The sequence below is a fragment of the Mercenaria mercenaria genome, chromosome 15 (genome assembly GCF_021730395.1).
Source record: "Mercenaria mercenaria strain notata chromosome 15, MADL_Memer_1, whole genome shotgun sequence".
Lineage (NCBI taxonomy): Eukaryota > Metazoa > Mollusca > Bivalvia > Venerida > Veneridae > Mercenaria > Mercenaria mercenaria.
The window spans coordinates 53,869,683-53,891,805 of record NC_069375.1 but is presented as its reverse complement, the minus strand read 5'-3'; the positions used below and the strand labels follow the sequence as shown (position 1 = coordinate 53,891,805).

General features: G+C 35.8%; 1 protein-coding gene across 2 annotated transcripts in view; it reads right to left on the bottom strand.

Moving 5' to 3' along the window:
• The window catches only part of LOC123554847 (protein crumbs homolog 1-like), a 60,816-nt gene that overhangs the window by 21,255 nt on the left and 17,438 nt on the right, over nucleotides 1-22,123 (bottom strand). For both annotated transcript variants that reach the window (XM_053525285.1, XM_053525284.1), the window contains exons 6-15: nucleotides 21,087-21,306; nucleotides 18,962-19,091; nucleotides 18,347-18,680; nucleotides 13,664-13,918; nucleotides 12,837-12,959; nucleotides 11,148-11,261; nucleotides 9,142-9,464; nucleotides 5,548-5,877; nucleotides 4,082-4,256; nucleotides 1,933-2,069 (exon numbers count right to left, since the gene is read on the bottom strand). In XM_053525285.1, the coding sequence (XP_053381260.1) occupies nucleotides 1,933-2,069; nucleotides 4,082-4,256; nucleotides 5,548-5,877; nucleotides 9,142-9,464; nucleotides 11,148-11,261; nucleotides 12,837-12,959; nucleotides 13,664-13,918; nucleotides 18,347-18,680; nucleotides 18,962-19,091; nucleotides 21,087-21,306 (2,141 nt within the window). The remainder of the gene's footprint in view (nucleotides 1-1,932; nucleotides 2,070-4,081; nucleotides 4,257-5,547; nucleotides 5,878-9,141; nucleotides 9,465-11,147; nucleotides 11,262-12,836; nucleotides 12,960-13,663; nucleotides 13,919-18,346; nucleotides 18,681-18,961; nucleotides 19,092-21,086; nucleotides 21,307-22,123) is intronic.

Sequence of the window (22,123 nt, the reverse complement as noted above, 5' to 3'; positions counted from 1 at the left end):
TCATCAAGAATAACATTCTGACCAAGTTTCATTAAGATATGGTCATAAATGTGGCCTCTACAGTGTTAACAAGTTTTTCCTTTGATTTGACCTGGTGACCTAGTTTTTGACCTTACATGACCCAGATTCAAACTGGACCTTGAGATCATTAAGATTAACATTCTGACCAAGTTTCATGAAGATATAGTCACAAATGTGACCTCAACAGTGTTAACAAGCTTTTCCTTTGATTTGACCTGGTGACCTAGTGTATGACCCCAGATGACCCAATATCAAATTCGTCCAAGATTTTATTGAGGGTAACACTCTGACCAAGTTTCATTAAGATTGGGTAAAAATTGTGACCTCTAGAGTGTTAACAAGCTTTTCCTTTGATTTGACCTGGTGACCTAGTTTTTGACCCCAGATGACCCAATATCAAACTCGTCCAAGATTTTATTGAGGGTAACATTCTGACCAAGTTTCATGAAGATTGGGCCAAAATTGTGACCTCTAGAGTGTTAACAAGCTTTTCCTTTGATTTGACCTGATGGCTTAGTTTTTGACCCTACATGACCCAGATTCAAACTGGACCTTGAGATCATCAAGATTAACATTCTGACCAAGTTTCATGAAGATATAGTCATAAATGTGACCTCTACAGTGTTAACAAGCTTTTCCTTTGATCTGACCTGGTGACCTAGTGTTTGATCCCAGGTGACCCAATATCAAATTCGTCCAAGATTTTATTAAGGGTAACATTCTGACCAAGTTTCATTAAGATTGGGCCAAAATTGTGACCTTTAGAGTGTTAACAAGCTTTTCCTTTGATATGACCTGGTGACCTAGTTTTTGACCCCAGATGACCCAATATCAAATTCGTCCAAGATTTTATTAAGGGTAACATTCTGACCAAGTTTCATTAAGATTGGGCCAAAATTGTGACCTCTAGAGTGTTAACAAGCTTTTCCTTTGATTTGATCTGGTGACCTAGTTTTTGACCCCAGATGACCCAATATCAAATTCGTCCAAGATTTTATTGAGGGTAACATTCTGAACAAGTTTCATTAAGATTGGGTCAAAATTGTGACCTCTAGAGTGTTAACAGTCAAATTGTTGACGATGGACGGACGAACGCACGGACAGACGGACGACGACGGACACAGGGCGATCACAAAAGCTCACCTTGAGCACTTCGTGCTCAGGTGAGCTAAAAACTTACATATACATGCATAGCCAAAATTTAGGTCGGTATTTGATCAAAATGGCTGGATATAATATTAGGGTAAAGAGTCAACAAACTATTATCTTATGAATAGCAAGTGTTAGTACATGTAAGAAACCTTTAACAGGTTCATTTAAGAATGGTTATAACCAAGCTTTTTGAAAATCCGTCACCATTACCCTGAGACAAGCCATTTCAAAGGTTATTTTTGATTCTAAGCTCAGTAATACAAATCAAGCATGTAAGATTTTCCTTATCTTAACAACTGAACATGATTCAGAGGTACACACTTAGAGAGACAACTAGAAAATGCTGAGGTTAAATACTGTCATTAAATGTTGTGTCTAGCAGAATTACAAAGGTAATTTCTATGTCTCCACTGGGAAGCAATCTTATGCATGTTTATGTTATTTTTACACGCACAATCGGTCTCAAGTTAACCTGATGTCACTGGATAAATCTGCTTCACAGAGGTAGAAATAACGAAATGGAACACTTTTTGACTGCCGTTTACCATTGTGGAGAGGAACTGCTCCTGGGAGGTTAAAATGGGGGGCGGGGGAGGAGGGGGTAAAACTGTTGCAGTGAGGAGGTAGCCGCTCAATAGAGGTGTTGTTTTGGGAGGTTATACAGCCCAGAAAAAAGTTTGTCAAAAGAGCAAGCAAGATGTTGCAAACAGATGTGTGAGCACTGACAGTGTGATACTGGTATGGAGTTTGTATACTTACTGTGTATAAAATCACTCCAGAGGCTGAATTACTTGTCAACCACAGAGATAAACTTGTCACTTCTGTAAAGTCTTTGGTGAAATGCAAGAAAGATACTGCCTGAAACTGTGCTGTTTGTTGAAACTCACACAAAGACCCTGAAAAACAATCATGTCCATTATATACTTACTTTATACATCAGTACAAAACATTTTTCTTTCATAAATAAACAGGAGCTCCAATATTTATCACACCTTTTTGATATAAAACTAGCTAACAGTTTTAGCCAAATGTTATGGTATACAAGAGGTCAAAACAGGCCTCTGTTGCTCACCTGAAGAGGACCTTGACTATCTGATCTTGCTTCTAACTATAGTTTGTGAAAATCCTTTATGCAGTTCATTAAAAAAAAAAAAATAAAGTTTTTTTTTTTCTCTATATTTTGCTGTGACACACCAAAAATGCCTAACCATTAGAACAAACTTCATGATAAGAAGTTGTTTATTATTTTTTCTTATTTTAGCTCTGGTGTCCCCTAAAAAGGAATAAACAAAACTATTACAATGGTACTACAGACCAAGTCTGATGAAGATCTATCAAGCTGTTAATGAAAAGAAGTCATAGGTTGTTCTATATTTAGCTCTCTAGGGACTTCAAAAGAGGCTGAGTGCCCCCATGGCTAAATTTGGGAGAGGGCCTTACAATAATGCTGCAGGGTAAATCTGATAAAGATCCAGCCAGTGGTTCACAAGAAGTCATTTAAAGGCTTTTTTAAAACTCTAGCAGCCCCTAAAAGGGCCAAACAACACCACTGAACAGATGTGGGAGAGGGCCTTACAATGATGCTCCAGACAAAGTCTGGCCCTTAAACACAGCCAAGTGCCCTCCATTTGAACAAAATTGGCATAAGACCTAATAATGGTATCAAAGACCAAGTTTGCTGAAGATCCATTGCGCAGTTAACAAAGAAGTCAATAAAAGGTATTTCTACTTTAAGCTCCAGTGGCCCTTTTAATAGGCATATTAACAAACCCCATTTGAACAAACTTGGAAGAGGACCTTATAATGATGCTCCAGACCAGGTCTGATGAAGATCCACCAAGCAGTTCATGAGAAGAAGTTCTTTAACAGTATTTCTATTTCTAACTCTAGCAGCCCCTTAAAGGGGCTAAGTGCTCCTTCCTGAACAAACTTGGTTAAGGACCTTACAATAATGCTGCAAATCAAATTTGATGAAGCTGTAACAAAGATCCATAGAGCGATTCATGAGCAGATGTCATTAAATGGTACTTTATTTTTAGCCCTAGTGGCCCCTGAAAAGGAGCCGACTGCCCCTATTTGAACAAATTTGAATGAGGACCTTATAATGACCTTATAGACCTAGGACATAGGACAAATGATGATGTATGTAAGACCGTCCAACTATATTAACAGCTTACTCTGAACAAAGTTCAGGCATGTGATTTCAACTGACAATGCCAGTAAAGTATGTGTAGTCTAAATATATTAAGTCCAGAAATATCTAAGAAATCAGGTTATGTGAAAATGAAAAACTTTTCACTAAAGTCTCAAAGTAGACTGGAATGATGCTAAAATAGTATGATATATGATGGAAATTATTCATCAAAAAATCTAGATAAGGAGCTAACTCAAACACAATAATCAGACATTAAACTTCTGAAAACATGTGCATGTCTACATAATACTGACTATATATACCAAGTTTCATTTGAACTGGATGTAAACTTAGGAGCAGTAGAGTACACAATGTTCTGATGTAGTAATGGTATTCTAATGTCTGAAACAAGCCAGAACTCAAGTCCTCCTTGTTTTATAACAACATGCACCTACATAACAAAATTCAATATAAATTTCCACTGTTACTTAAATCATTAAAGAGAAACTAGAATTTTGGTGCCTTTCCAAGCGTCTTCTGACATCCTATCAATATCAAAACTAGGTGAAAGAGAAATGCCCACATGAGTCTAAGTCACTCAATTATGAAAGGAACCAAAAGGCATTGATATTTCTTACATACAACATGGCATTTTTCACCTAGTTTTTAAAGAAGTAAATTTACTTTATAGATTGCTTTTTGTGTACATCTGTATATCGCATGTCATTAAAGTTGGCACTGTATTAAAACACTGAATGAAAACAATGTTGTCACCTATATATCCTTGTGGGCATTCACAATAACTAGTGGACCACAAATCCCTGCATGTTCCTCCATTCTGACACACATCGTCATGACACAAATCGTGAGAGCGACATCCAGCAACCAGTGATAACTGTTCACTTTGTGTGTTTGCAAAGTTCACTAGCTCACCACTGACTGTTACATTCTGCAGACAGGATATATTCTTTACATTATCATTAGGTTATCAGCTATGCATTGAAAAATATGCAACATGTTCTACAGTGCAGACTCATAAAGTTTTGCAATATTTATCAGTAAATAGAAACCAGTGCATATTTTAATGAATAGCTAATAATCCTTAGATACTCTTTTTCACTTTCTTATGATACATTTGATTTTGTTTTTAGGCTAAATAAATAGAGAAATACATCAACATTAACGAAATAGAGAAATACATCAACATTAACGAAATAGAGAAATACATCAACATTAACGAAATAGAGAAATACATCAACATTAACGAAATAGAGAAATACATCAACATTAACGAAATAGAGAGAAATACATCAACATGAACGAAATAGAGAGAAATACATCAACATTAATGAAATAGAGAAATAAGTCAACATTAAAGAAATTTTCGATGCATATGAAAATGACCAGCATTTAATACTGAATATTGACAAATCAAAATAATCTGAACACTCTTGGCAGAGGGTCACAAGGACCATTTGTGTAAAATCATTTTAAAATAGAGCCATCAGTTTCACACAAGAAGATTATTAAAATTTCCAGTATATACATATAGGGAAAAGTGACAACACCCCCTGGCAGCCATGTTTTTTGATGAATCGGTATAATTTGAACAATTTTGGTAGAGGGCTACATAAGGACCATTTGTGTGAATTATTTCAAAATTGGACCAGCCATTTAGGAAATGTTGTTTGAAGATTTTTCTACTTCTAAAAAAAACAACAAAAAAACAAAACAAAACAAGAGCTGTCACTAATGGTGACAAATGCCCCCGCAGTGCCTTGACCTTTGACCTGGTGACCCCAAAGTCAGTAGGGGTCGTATACTCAATAAGTACCATCAGCATGTGAAGTTTGAAGGTCCTGGGTGCAGTGGTTCGCGAGTAAAGTGCCTTCATGCAAAAAGTTAACCTTGTGACAAACGGACGGACAGTTGAAAACTAATATGCCTCCCTTCAGGGGCATAAAAAAGATTTTTCTACTTTTAGCTCTGATGGCCCCTCTGTGCAACCAAGCCAAACCATTCGAACAACTTTGGTAGAGCACCACCAAAGGAACATCCAGGCCATGTTTCATCAAAATCCATTTAGTGGTTTTGTAGATGTTGTTTAAATACAGTTGTTGATGACAGATGGATGGACGACCTGACAGATGCACGACAGACACAGCGTGATAACAATAGCTCACCATGAGCACTCTGTGCTCAGGTGAGCAAAAATTATAAGTAACAGTACTGTAACTTACTCCAATGCATCCAATGAATGGTGACAGTGTAAGCAGTTTACTCCTAAGATATGGAGTCACATCATCTACTCCTCCAATTACAAGTGGTCCACTCAAAATAATCCTGGCACCATCTTTTTCATATTTCACAGTAAGTTCACAAACTTCTCCCTCATGACATTGGTTAAGGGAAATGTTCATGTATGATGTTGTAATAGAAACCAGGACATGACGTGATATACTATGAGGTAACAGTTTTATACTGCCTGTAACTGTCTCCCCATACATGTCCACTGAAACCTTCAATATATCACTGTCTAACTGCACTAAAAAGTGAACACATTCTGTTACCTGTAAATATACAACAGTTTAGAGTCCAAACAATTTACCAACTGCATTAAAAATACAGCAGAATATAAGAATCTTTCTATCTTAGCTCTGGCAGTCCCCGTCTGCAGTCAAAAGTAAACATTTAAATGAAACTGAGGAAAGTCCATCCAAGGATGCTTCTATGAAGTTTGTAGAAGATCTTTCAAGTGATTTGTGTGAGGAAGTTCTTTTATGGTCATTCTATTTTTAGCTCTACTAGCCCCTATTTAGAAGAATCATCTAAACAAAACAGAAATAGGTGCATTTAAACAAGTTGTTCAAAGGTTTTCCATTTTTAGCTTTTGTAACCCCTCAAAGGATTCAAGCAAGACAACTTACTGGTACTGATGATAAACCCGGACAGATGATAAAGTCGAACACCTTGGAAATATTCGATTGCAATCGGTTATTTATACAAGAGGGCCAAGATGGCCCTAGGTCGCTCACCTGATAAACATACCATAACAGTGTAAACATGTTTGACATAGTGATTTCATGGAAACAAATATTCTGACCAATTTTCATTAAGATTGGATCAAAAATGTGGTCTCAAGTGTAAACAAGCATTTTATTCAATTTGACCTAGTTTTTGAGCTAAGATGACCTACATTTGAATCTGACCTAGATCTGATCAAGGCAATCATTCTGACTAAATTTCATCAACCTCGATTAAAAAATACAGCCTCTATCGCATACAAAACATTTTTCTTTGATATATCCTAGCGACCTAGTTTTTGACCCCAGGTGACCCATATTCAAACTTGACCTTTATTTCATCAAGGCTAGCATTCTGACCAAATTTCATGTAGATCAATTGAAAAATACAGTCTCTATTGCATATACAAAGGTTTTTCTTTGATTTGACCTAGTGACCTAGTTTTTGACCACAGATGACCCATATTCTAAAATGACCTAGATTTCGTCATGGCAATCATTCTGACTAAATTTTATGAGAATCCAGTGTAAAATGCAGCCCCTATTGCATACACAAGGTTTTTCTTTAATTTGACCGGGTGACCTAGTTTTTTTATCCCAGACGACCCATATTCAAATTCCACCTAGACTTCATAAAGACAAACATTCTGATAAAATTTCATGAAGATCCGGTGTAAAATGCAGCCCCTATTGTATACACAAGGTTTTTATTTGATTTGACCTAGTGACCTAGTTTTTGACCCCAGATGACCCATTTTCGAAACGTGTCTAGATTTCAAGCAAGGTTATCATTCTGACAAAATTTCATGAAGATCAGTTGAAAAATACAGCCTCTATCGCATACACAAGGTTTTTCTTTGATTTGACCTAGTGACCTACTTTTTAACCCAGATAACCCATTTTAGAACTCGGCCTAGATTTCATCAAGGTAATCATTCTGACCAAAATTCATGAAGATAAAATGAAAAATACAGCCTCTATCGCATACACAAGGTTTTTCCTTGATTTGACCTAGTAACCTAGTTTTTGACCCCGGGTGACCCATTTTCGAACTTGGCCTAGATTTCATCGAGGTAATCATTCTGACAAAATTTCATGAAGATCAATTGAAAAATACAGCCTCTATTGCATACACAAGGTTTTTCCTTGATTTGACCTAGTGACCTAGTTTTTGACCCCGGGTGACCCATTTTCGAACTTGGCCTAGATTTCATCGAGGTAATCATTCTGACAAAATTTCATGAAGATCAATTGAAAAATACAGCCTCTATTGCATACACAAGGTTTTTCCTTGATTTGACCTAGTGACCTAGTTTTTGACCCCAGATGACCCATTTTCGAACTCGGCCTAGATTTCATCACGGTAATCATTCCGACCAAAATTCATGAAGATCAGTTGAAAAATACAGCCTCTATCGCATACACAAGCTAAATGTTGACGGACGACAGACAGACAGACGACAGACGCCGGACGCCGGACATCGAGCGATCAGAAAAACTCACCTGAGCATTGCTCAGGTGAGCTAAAAATTGAACACACCATCTAATATTTTCCACTTACAACACCAACTGGTGTAAACAAAAACAAAATTGGTAAATATTCTGTATAAATAAATGACTTACATAAATTTGTATAAAAAAAATTATCCAAAATTGCTGGGGAAGAGGGTGTTTTTTTGCACATGCTCACTGTCTCCACATGTAGGCCCAACATTGGGTCACTTTTCATTACTTGATCAGGAATGACTGTTGCAGCTTTTTGGGGACAGTTTCAATATAATAATACCAAGAAAATTTTGTAAATGACAAAGGGTTCGAATTTATCATCAGTCAACGTTCATAAAGTCCCCTTTTTACATACCCCTTTCAGGCCCTCACTTCGTGTAGTTTGCTTACTAAATATAAATTTGAATTATGTAAAGTTTTCAGCAAAGGTTAAGCTTTATTTTGATACCGACCATTGATTTCAATTTGCAGAAAAAAAAAGTTACAGGTAAAAAACCTCATTTTCTGTTCGGGTTTATCATCAGTACCAGTAAACAAACTGAAGAGAAATCCATGCAAGGATGCAACATACAAAGTTTGATAATGACCCATCCTGAGAAGCAGATATTTGAAAGTTTTTCTATTTCTAGCTCTTACAGCCTCTTAAAGAGGTCAAGCAGAACCATTTTAACCAACCTGAGAGAGGTTCAGAGAAGGATGCTACAGACCAACTTTGGTACAGATCCATCAAGTGGTTCATGAGAAGACAATTAAAGGATTTCCCATTTTCAGTTCTTACAGTCTCTAAAATGGGTCAAGTGGAACCATTTGTATAATGAACAAAACTCACAGAGGACCATAGATTCTTCTTGCTACAGATCAAGTTTGGTGAAAATCAAGCAAGTGTTTCATGAGAAGAAGTTGTGTAAGCTTTCTCTACTTAAAGCTCTGGCAGACACTTAAAAAGACCAAGCGGATTTATTCAAACTAGGACTTAACTTTATAAGGATACAACAGACCAAGTTTGCTTAAAATCCATTCAGTAGTAATAATAAATATGACAGCTCTCTAGCTGTCCAACTGTATTGATGTTTACTACCTAAAACTGGATGATACAGTTCTCTAGATCCCCAAAATGTAATATTGTGCATTACCTACTACAGAATGACACAGTTTTCTAGATCCCCAACTGTAATGATGTGTACAACCTACACCTGAATGACAAGATTTCTTGCTCTTTCAAAATGTAATGATGCTGTATTATCTACTACTGAATAAATAGTTCTCTAGATCTTCAAATGTAATGATATATCAGACTTCACTTACATCAGCAACTGAAAGAATAGTCCCATGGTATACGCTTGTAGAAAACCAGAATGAAATAGTAACTTCCGTCAAAGCAGACAGTTCACTTTGCTTGTCTTCTTCAGATATACTTTCTGTAGTGTTAATCAAGAAACTGGACAGTGGTGCAAGCTTGACTGAAGATGAACCATTAAATGTTGCTATGGTAACAATCTCACAATGGTTGCCATAGACACCTGGTATACAGTCACAATGGTACACACCAACAGTTGGTTCACTACATGTACCAGCATTTAGGCAGGGGGAGCTTCTACATTCCTCAATATCTTCACTGCAGTTTTTCCCTAAAAATAAAACATTTTCTTTAGTCATCTATCTATATATACAGTATCACCCATCAAAAAGTGTCAGAACAATCAGTTTCAAATTGAACTTACATCACTGATACTACTGTAAATTGAGTTGCTTGATACTATATGACAGGCCATGTTCTAAGAAATTCTGTCTATAAGTGGACAACAGGATCAAGTTTGCCCTAAATTTCTACTCTAAATAAGCTGACCATTGTGAGGAACAAACAACTGGACAAACCTGAGAGAGGCTGATTGGAGGATACTACATACAAAGTTTGAGGAACATCCATCAAGCTGTTCTGTAATTTGAGTTATTTTTGTCTTGTTTTTAGCAATGGAAACCAATTTGTGCAATGGAATTAGTTAATTATGAATACTGTACATTTCAAGTCAAAATAATGAGATACTTGTGCCAAGTCAGATTATTGTACACATATTATTTATGTACACACCAATATATCCCTCAGTACAGTGACATGTAGATTATTTATGTATACACCTATATATCCCTCAGTACAGTGACATGCAGATTATTTATGTACACACCTATATATCCCTCAGTACAGTGACATGTAGATTATTTCTGTACACACCTATATATCCCTCAGTACAGTGACACGTAGATTATTTCTGTACACACCTATATATCCCTCAGTACAGTGACATGTAGATTATTTATGTACACACCTATATATCCCTCAGTACAGTGACACGTAGACTATTTATGTACACACCTATATATCCCTCAGTACAGTGACACGTAGATTATTTATGTACACACCTATATATCCCTCCGTACAGTGACACGTAGATTATTTATGTACACATCTATATATCCCTCAGTACAGTGACACGTAGATTATTTATGTACACACCTATATATCCCTCAGTACAGTGACACGTAGATTATTTATGTACACACCTATATATCCCTCAGTACAGTGACACTTAGATTATTTATGTACACACCTATATATCCCTCAGTACAGTGACACGTAGATTATTTATTTACACATCTATATATCCCTCAGTACAGTGACACGTAGATTATTTATGTACACACCTATATATCCTTCAGTACAGTGACATGTAGATTATTTATGTACACACCTATATATCCCTCAGTACAGTGACACGTAGATTATTTATGTACACACCTATATATCCCTCAGTACAGTGACACGTAGACTATTTATGTACACACCTATATATCCCTCAGTACAGTGACACGTAGACTATTTATGTACACACCTATATATCCCTCAGTACAGTGACACGTAGACTATTTATGTACACACCTATATATCCCTCAGTACAGTGACACGTAGACTATTTATGTACACACCTATATATCCCTCAGTACAGTGACACGTAGACTATTTATGTACACACCTATATATCCCTCAGTACAGTGATATGTAGATTATTTATTTACACACCTATATATCCCTCAGTACAGTGACATGTAGATTATTTATGTACACACCTATATATCCCTCCGTACAGTGACACGTAGATTATTTATGTACACACCTATATATCCCTCCGTACAGTGACACGTAGATTATTTATATACACACCTATACATCCCTCCGTACAGTGACATGTAGTTTATTTATTTACACATCTATATATCCCTCAGTACAGTGACATGAAGATTATTTATGTACACACCTATATATCCCTCCGTACAGTGACATGTATAGTCATTATTTCCATCTTGACAGGTACCTCCATTTATACATGGATCTGGTTCACAGTCATTGATGTTTTCTTCACAAAACGTTCCTGAAACATGTAATAAATAAAACTAAATAAAGTTGGTAAACATATCTAACAACAGGCTAATATTTTTTTCAAATAACAAAGTGGTCTAATTGATAAAATATACCTTAAAAAAGGTCTCCAAAAATATGTCATGATCATGCTTTTTGTCTTAAATAACATGATGTCTTAAATGTTTTTACAAATACTGGATTCAAAATTCTAAAGAGATATATTACCATCTTGCATAAAATTTAGGGCTTGTTCTGTATTGATCCTGAGTTTTAACAGCTCTAAGTGCATCCTCAGACAAAACTTAACCAAATTATTCACTACAATTTCAGAATGTGATGCATATCTTGCATAAATCCAGCATTACGGTATTTTCTTACAACTTTTAGCCGTAATAAATCAAAGAGCATAGCATATTAAGACGAAACATCCCAACTGCATGTGGTGGGATTAGAACCCAGGTTGCTCGGGTGCTAGTCCAATAATCTTAAACCAATGAGCCAGAGTTGACGCCTTACGCAGTTGTCAGAGATTGGCTTTAAAACTTAGGCTATGCGTAAGTGACCATAAAAATTCCTCTCTTTAAAGAGGTCATCATTTATGATGCTGTGTAAACCATTCTGGCATAGAAAGTGCCATTTTCCGCACCTGATAAAGTCTGTATCCCAGACGTGCCCCCATCCTGACTTTTGGGTGTAATAAATCAAAGATAATAGCACTTTATGACAAAACATCCCAACTGCCTATGGCAGGATTAGAACCCTGGTCGCTCAGATGCTAGTCTAATGCTCTAACCACTGGGCCAAAGAGTCCAGTCCAGTCCCTGACGCAGCTGTCAGAGATTGGCTTTGAACATGTAGGCTATGCGTAAGCCACCATAACACATACCCTCTTCAAAAAAGTCACCATTTATGATAGCGTGTAAACCATTTTGTCAGCAGTGACAACCAATCAATGGTTCTTTATCCAAACCTAAGCCTAAAATTGATCTTAACATACTTAGAAATTATCTCCCCTATACAGTACAGCAGTTTTATTTATAATTTTTATACTAACCCTGTTTTTGTCAATCTATAGGACAGGTTCAAATGAGCTTTCATTAAATATTTCTGACAGACAACTGCATTTAACTGAAAACTAAAACCTTGGCTTAAAATAAACTTTGGTTATATTTCAAAGCTTTCTAATGAATACTTTCTTCAAGATTTGTCTGCTGTGGTTGTAACACACCAACGTACATTCAGGCTCTAAATCAAGTTTTCTGTCTAGTCTTGACCAAGACCTCCAGGGACCCCTCCAGTCATTGTTTCATGCAGGAGACACTTGGGTAGAACCACAGACCTCCTGCAAGCCAGCTGGATGGCTTCCTCACATGTAAACCAAAGCAGGGCTTGACCCTAAAGGTGAAGGCAAATGATTCAAAGTCAGCAGCCTCAGACACTGCATCTTTTTTCAGGAAGCCGATGTAGATATTCTTAAGGGAATAAAGCTTGTACAGAAGTGTAAGTATAGAACAAGAACTTGGCTAGGCTAGTCATGGAGAACAGATCAATCTCAGCTTATATCACATGTAATGGCGGAAAGTACCTTGAAATCCTGGTTGACACTGACATGTGTAATTTCCTTCGTAATAAACACAAAGTGCACCATTGTGACAAAGGTCTGCTTCACAGCCATCAAGTACTGTCTCACAATACACACCTGTTGTTCCTACACATAGAAAATTAGTAAATACATGTTTCCAATGGACTATTATTACTTAAATATTACGAACAAGAAAGTATCATTTTAACTACTGTACTGGTGAAAAGAATTGAATTTATGAAAACATTCAAGACATGCATTTCTAGGACTAAAAGACTATATACACCAGAAAGGAATATTTGATATTTTAAAGACCTATATGAATGTAACATCAGTTATACACTGAGACATTATAGATATTACTACTATCTTGTGAGGCATCTCTAAACAGGTTCTATTTTTTCTCCCAACTACTTAATGTTAGTCAACATTTACTCTACAGCCAATATGAAGGTCCGCCATTTATCTCTATATAGGTCGATACAATGCGACTATACCATCAATGCACTGACAGTATGAAGGTCTAAAATCTATCTCTACACATTTTTTTGTTGGGTTTAACATCACACCTGCACAGATATAGGCCTTATAGCAACTTCCAGCTTTTTGTGGTGCCCCCTCCTGGCTTTGCCCCCTCCATGCTTTATTTCATTATGATCAGTAACATTCCATAATCCAGCTTGATGGCTTCCTCACATGAAGAATTCTAAGACCCAAGTGAGGCTTGAACCCACATCCATGAGGTGCAAGTAATTTGAAGTCAGAGACCTTAACCACTCGGCCACAGACCCCTGTTCTATTGTTCATATAGCTACTGAATGTGACTATACCTTCACTGCACTGACAGTATGATTGTCCACCGTCTACCTCTACACAGGTTCCATTGTTCAAACATGACATTGTGCTACATTCTGTCACATCATGCTCACAGTTCATCCCAGTCCAGTAGTTACCACACATACAGATATAGGAGCCTTGTATATTGATACATACACCACCATTGTAACAGGGTGATATGTTACACTCGTCAATATCTGTATTACACTCCTTACCTGTCCAACCAGGTAAACATGTACACTCATGACCTGGCAATATCAGTTAAAAATATCAAACACTGAATATCCATATGATTACAGATTTTGTCATGTTTATTTAAACAGGAGTGTTTTCATAGACACTTAATGTGTTTTCGCAGAAATTGCACAAGTGCAGAAATCATAACAGCAGTTTGAAAGTTTCTTTCTATGATATCAGATCTTTACTAAAAAAAAAAAAACAATTCTGAAGTTGTCTGCACTTATTTTGAGCAATTGTGCAATATCAGTGTTTTCGAAACTGCTGGCTAATTTTACTTGAAAACTGTTAAATGCTGATCATCTCCATTCAGGTTGAATAGAATGGACATTGATAAAAAAATCAATATATGTATCAATGCTCAAACTTTAATCAATATAGTTGCAGCATAAAAATTTAATGAACACTTATTAGAAGTATTTTTTTATATATTTCGTTGCTGCTATGTCTTCAACAGTCTAGTATAAAATATGTCCTATAATTGTCAATTATGTGCTGAAATTTTTATGAGTCAAAGAGCAAGGACACTTTCTTAGGTTTGGTCCACATCAAGACTTAAAGAACTGTGGTAAGTGATATCAACCACAGTCTATGTCCTCCTTCAATATCATTTTTCCCATGTCAATTAATTCTCGTATCGATCTCAATAAAAGGAAATAATTGCTCTGTTTTAACTTTGATATCGAGATATAGATCAGGTCACTTTGACTCACTGATCCATTAATTAAAACAATCAACAGAGGCAACAAATTGTGCGTAAAGCCAGACAAATGTGGCATAACCCCCATTAAACCTGACAGAACTGGCAAATTTTTGTATAAGGCTGTTTTTGGATCGATCCAATGTTAACAATGAGGAAATTTCCTTACTGCAGACCGAACAAAAGTAGTGCCATAGGTACAAACAAGTAGTTCCATACCGTACATTTATTTAAGCATCAAAATAACATTATTTTGCCACGACGGTATTTTCAGCTGTCGAACGTCAAAATTTTAATGTATTTTTCAATCAGTGTAATATTCATTTCTGTAATTGTTTTCTGACTGCAGTTAACATATTAATGCGCGAAAACTAGGTCACCGAACAAATGCCAAAGATATAAATAGATTTATTGGCTAACATATCCACGACTACCGGTATTTTGGATTCTGGCTAATACATTTACGATTATAGTAGCATAGCACCGCTAGACACGAGAAAGTTGTAAATACATACTTTTGAGTTGTAAATATTTGTAAATGAGTAATATAACGTTCGATTTTATAGATGTTTTGTTTTGTTTTTTCTTGATAATTCATTTTGTTAGTAGCGTTTAAATACAACTGTACATGTAGGCCTATTTCATCAAAATGTTGATACAGTAATGAAATGATGGCACTAGGAACATTACACGTTATTTTTAAATCAAAGGTTCACTTTGAACAGCAAGTTACACTTTACTTTTGATTATTCTCCGTGCCTAATTTATAGATGTGTCACTCAGTTTTCATGCCTATATCAAATAGACAGCAGTCGGAATATTGGCGGGTAGGCGCTATATGTGTGTAACATATGATCAAAAATCCCCTCAGTCAGTACCTAACCATTCATATGTGTTAAACACATAAAAAAAACAAAGGTCAAGTATTGGGCAGATGTCGTAAGAAATGCAACGGGCATGCCGATTTCAACGTTGATGATTTTCTTTTGTCAATAACAGTGAACTGCGTAAAAGACGGAGTATTACGAGTGACGGACCTGATTTGTATTGGACCTAGACATGATATCGGTCCGACTTAAAACCAGTGAGCAAAAATATAATGGTCTGATATTATTTTACGATATTTCAGATATGGACTGGATTAGATAACACTTTTACAAAGTGTTGAAACGTTTCAAAACGGAACAGAAATTATTTTAGGGACTATATCATCCGCTGGCTTTACATACCCTTACAGAAGCAAGCCTCTGTGGCGTACATGCTGCGTATTTGCTGTGTATATGCCGTGAACATAGTAGTACGCCAGAGGAGTACATTTTACATACACCGCATGCCGCGTACATGCCGCATACTATTTCGATGAGTACACAGCATGTACGCAGGAGGTCACTAGTACACTTCAAGTACGCAGCACAGACTCTGAAAATTTAAGGAGTACACTGCATGTACGCAGGAGGGACTTGTACAAGAAAATAGTACACTGCATGTACACCGCAGATACTTTGAAATTTGTGCAGTACACTTCATATATGCAGGAAAGACTTGTACAATTTCTTTTGGCATTTATACTTAGTTTTTTTTTTATAAGTTAAAGTCTGAAGTAAACTTCATATATGCGGGAGGGACTTGTTCATTTTCTTTTGGTGTTTATACTTTGAATTTTTTTAGGTAAAAGTCTGAAGTACACTTCATGCAGGAAGGATTTGTACATTTTTTTTTTTTGGAAGCAAGAACTTGATTTCCGAGTAACTTTTATCTTAATAGCATAGAATAGTTCAGATTACCGGTATTCTGAACAGTGAAAATTTGCCAAACTATTTGCAATGTTCATTTGCGAAGCTTACATCTTAGTGATTTCCGAGCTGCACCTTGCATGCAGTGTAAAAATATATTCTTTTTCATTTTGAATTAATCCTGGAGCTTTCTAACTTGCATAACTGAAAAGCCTTATTTGAACTTCGTTGCATTACATTTTGTAATACATGAAATAATTACCAAGATAATGCCTCAACAGCGCCCGAATGAGAAGAATTAATAGCTTTCACTGTTATTTGAATACTCTTAAGCAAAACACCATTCTATCATGTTTTATAAAGGCTTTAATGCTCATTATGTTAACTCATTAAGGCCTCACCAAATTAAAAAATTGTTCATCGGATTTGCCGCTCGTATATTTTCAGAACGTTTTTGGCTAATTGCGCTCGCCCCATTGGAAAAAAATCAATCCAAAATTTTTTGGTGCGCAACTTTTTACAGACGTAAAAGTGTATAAATGCTTATATAATTCCAGTCCTAGATTGTTCTCAGATGGATTTTAATCAAAATAAATACATACTACGCACACATCGTCTATAATAAATCAGAACACTTATATTTAGTTGCATTAAAGTTGTTTCCCCTTGATGCAGTTACGCCATTTTCTTCAAATGTTTACCAAATTACATGCTACAAAAATTGATTTATTTCATTGAAAAGTGGATGAAGAAAAGCATACTAATTTATTTGATAACATCAATCTACATTATTTTGGTAAGGGTAAATACTTATTGATGCATGTCACTTATCTTTTTTCGTTTTTTTTTTCTGTCCAAATGATCAGCATTTGCATACGAAAGTTGGTGGGGTAAGAAATTTACATTATCACAGCAGTTTCGCCACAAAAGTATACAGCATGTATGCAGCAGGAGTACACAGCATGTACGCCACAGGAGTACACAGAATGTACGCCGCAGGAGTACACAGCATGTACGCTGCAGAGTACACAGCATGTACGCCGCAGGGGTAGTACACCGCAGGTTCATTTGCATGTGAAAAGTGTATGTGCCGCGTACATGCTGCGTACTATTTCCCGCATACTAAATTCCTCCAGCGTACATCCTGTGTACTATGTAGTCCACAGCATGTACGCAGCAAGTAGTATGTGGCAGAGCTCATTTGCATGTCAAAAGTGTACTACAAACGTACTATCAGTGTATGTGCGGTGTATATCCTGCGTACTATTTAAAGCCCTTGATTTCAGTACACATCATGTACGCATCATATACGCTGTATGTACACAGCAAGAGCACGCAGCAGGCCTTTTTCTTCTGTAAGGGTACCTTCATTTTGGAAATCTGTGTAGAAACGTTGTTTTATTTCATTTTATTTTTGAAAAATATATTACGTATTAGTAAATCAAACAATAATTTGTTTCTAAATGCTTAAAAGCATCAAGTTCAGTTAAATGGTCAGAAGTTACTTCATGAATGCAATTACTAATAATGATGGCGGGTTATGGTTTTATCGGTCACGCAAAATATTGCAAAGGGCTCTGTCTTACCTAACTTGCAGTATTTAATTTATATGTACACAGAGTATAGCTTACGGATAACTGATCAGAGGCTAATAAATTATATATTTCGAGAAATCATTGACGAGGAGTATGTATTAAACAGTTGTATTTTTACATGCGGAGAAAGCTATATCTATAGGGAATCTATGGAAGGCCGGTGCGCAATCAAATGCCAAATGCCGAATAGTTAATGTTAAATGCCAATAACTTAATGCAAAATTACAGTTACTATTTTATGCTTAATGCTTCATACAAAATGCTTTATGCCATATAATTAATGCTGAATTCCTAATGTTAAATGTCAGTTGATAAAGAATAAATGCTAATTGTCAAAATCTTGTACAATCTGTGTTGTTCAGAGACAATCGATCCTGCAGTACTTTCAGTCCTTTGATTATAATATCTAACCTGTGGCAGAAGATGTGCATGTTCCGCCATTGTTACAGCCAGTAAACAGGCAACTATCTACACTAGTCTCACACTGGGAACCAGTATATCCACTGGTACACTGGCATGTATATCCGGGTGTATTGATGTTCTCTATACAACTTCCTCCATGTTGACAGGGCAGTGACTGACAGCTAGTAACCTTGCCTTCACACCTCTCACCGAGGAAATACTCACTACAGTTACAAACGTACCCTGTGACCAGTGAATGGTTTGTTACACAGGTAGCCTGGTGATGACAGGGATTGGGATAACAGAGGTCTATCTGTATCTCACAATTTATACCTGCATAACCCTGAAATATATGATACAAAATTAACAAGAGCTCAACACAAAGGTAAAGTATTTCTAAGAGCAGAAAAGTAAACTGGTCAAGCTCTGTTAAGCTCATAAACTATGACAAAGATATCAGTAAAAATGGTCATTTTGAACATCCAAGGGACATAAACCTGAGGACAGTAAAGTAAATAATATGTGTATCATAAACACTAAATTACATTAAGTATCCATTTGTGCCTTGAATACATATATAATACATAGAATTCTGGCATGGGTAACTAACACAATCAAACCTACCTGAGGACAATTACATAAGTATCTATCTGTGTCATGCATACATGTCCCAGAATTCTGGCATGGGTTACTAACACATGCATCAGTAACAACTTCACAAGATTCTCCAGTCCTACCTGCTGTACACTCACATCTAAAAATACAGGACACATTTTCATTAGAGTATATATCAATGGGACAAATTTCTTACAAAATTTGATTTAGAAACCAGGCAATTTCCTACATAGACTTACTAAGTCTGCTGAGATCAAGTGATCTGTAATAATGTTTATATGTTCCTTGGATCTGACACTGATATTTTCAATAAAAAACTGTTTTCTCTAGTCCCATCTCAAACAGAGACTGAGATATTGTAAAAAATTTCAGCAAGTATAATAAAAGATGATTTTATAGCAAAGATATTTATTTTAAGGTCTGTCTAATTTCTATACATTAGTATTTTTTGCTACTTAAATAAGGACTTGGTTAGTGAAAGTTTAAATGAACAAAGTGTGAAGGAAAATATGTGTGTTGGTATCAGACCTAGGGTAACTGAAACTCACAGTTATTGTAATTAATTGTATTCAGATTCCTTTCCCTGATTTATTGAATGAAACTTGTAATTAGGTGATTTTTTTTTTATTGTAAGCAATGAAGGGGTGTAACTGACAATTAAACATCAGTTTCTTTTTAATTACTTGGCATCTTCATAATCATTCAGAACTTCATTAATTCAGTAAACTTAACTGTTTTTCAATTCTTAATAAATTTCAACTTGTGATACCGTTACATATGATAACATAAGACAAATACAATAATGACATGTAATATCAGCAAGGATATATAAATATATATTTAACATCGTCAAAAAGGAGTTGTTCCTTGCAATAGAAAATAACCAAAAAGTACTATTCATATTATTGAAAATAATGCCTGACAAAAAGTACTTAAATTATACAGCTTTCATTTAACACTATATCAATAACATTCACTCAAATATATGAAGGATTTCCTTACTGAACATAGTACATAGATTTCTATATTCAACAAGATTATTAAATTGGTTGTACTTATTTTTACAAATGAAATTATATCAGGGCTCCTTATATATTGTGGTTTCATGAATTTTTTTCTTTTAATATTTTAAGTTGAACATTCACAGAAATAATGAAACTCATTACCAATACTTTGACAATATAATGATGAACATCTCCTTCATTCTGCTCTGATTTCTCATTCTCAATTTAGTAATATACTTTAACCCTTACCATGCTTAATTTCTATAATGAACTTGTCCATTTTCCAATTTGGACAGTACCATTAATCATTAAAAGGGGTGATTTGCAAAAAGATACTGACAGAATGGCAAACAGTGCAGATCATGATCAGACTGCACGGATGTGCAGGCTGAACATGATCTACGCTGGTGGCAAAGGTAGAATCAATCGTGTTCAGCACACAGGGATCAGTCACATGCTATGATAGAGGGGGAATAATATATCTTGGACATTTTTTGTTGTTGAAAGTATAGTATATGTTAATTACCAGACACGCATGCACAAAAACATGCTAATTTGCATATCATACAACAGAATAATATGGTAAATTCTTATTTTTTTGTTCTTTACTGTCAGAAAATAAGTTATGTTCTTTTTGAAATTCCTGTTTCTGATTTTGAAAGATTTTTTCCAAACAAACCAATTTATTCAGGTTCTTTTAGGAAGGCATAAAATCGCACATGCTATTCTTGATATCATTTCAAAATTGTTGTTTATACGAAAATAAATGTGTTTTTTTTCCATTTCTATAACATATACTGGTAGTAATTGCAAATATTTGTCAATAAAGAACTTCAGTACAGTGTTCATGTAAAAGGCATGGTGTCTTGGTGTCCATTTTGGTATATCTATATTGATGTACATGTAATTGAAATTTGGTCAATAACATTTCAAAATAGTTGACCCCAAGTTCTTTTTGGTATGACATCCAAGCTTTTAATGAAGTTATTTGACTTGACACAGGAGACACAGGACTTTCTACAAGACCTTGGCACTGATTATGTAAGGATTGCATACTACAATTCTAAGACAATTTTATATCAAGTGACATTCTGTGCCCATGATAAAAAATAAAGTTATATAGAACCTACCTATATCCACTGACAAGATCTTTACATATCTGATTTGGTCCACACTGGATCATTGCACAGTCATCAATGTTTGTTTGACAGTTGACACCTTCAAAGCCAGGAACACATGTACAGCTGTACTGTCCATTATCTCCTATGTCTACACAAGTACCGCCATTCATACAAGGCTCGGAGACACAGCCATCAGTGACATCTACCTCACAGTGTATACCTGATTTACCTTCAATAATCAAGAGAGACAGTCATCAGTGACATCTACCTCACAGTGTATACCTGATCTACCTTCAATAATCAAGAGAGACAGTCATCAGTGACATCTACCTCACAATGTATACCTGATCTACCTTCAATAATCAAGTTACATCTACCTCACAGTGTATATCTGATCTACCTTCAATAATCAAGAGAGACAGTCATCAGTGACATCTACCTCACAATGTATACCTGATCTACCTTCAATAATCAAGTGACATCTACCTCACAGTGTATATCTGATCTACCTTCAATAATCAAGTGACATCTACCTCACAGTGTATACCTGATCTACCTTCAATAATGAAGTGACATCTACCTCACAGTGTATACCTGATCTACCTTCAATAATGAAGTGACATCTACCTCACAGTGTATACCTGATCTACCTTCAATAATGAAGTGACATCTACCTCACAGTGTATACCTGATCTACCTTCAATAATGAAATGACATCTACCTCACAGTGTATACCTGATCTACCTTCAATAATGAAGTGACATCTACCTCACAGTGTATACCTGATCTACCTTCAATAATGAAGTGACATCTACCTCACAGTGTATACCTGCCTGATCTACCTTCAATAATGAAGTGACATCTACCTCACAGTGTATACCTGATCTACCTTCAATAATGAAGTGACACCTACCTCACAGTGTATACCTGATCTACCTTCAATAATCAAGTGACATCTACCTCACAGTGTATACCTGATCTACCTTCAATAATGAAGTGACACCTACCTCACAGTGTATACCTGATCTACCTTCAATAATCAAGTG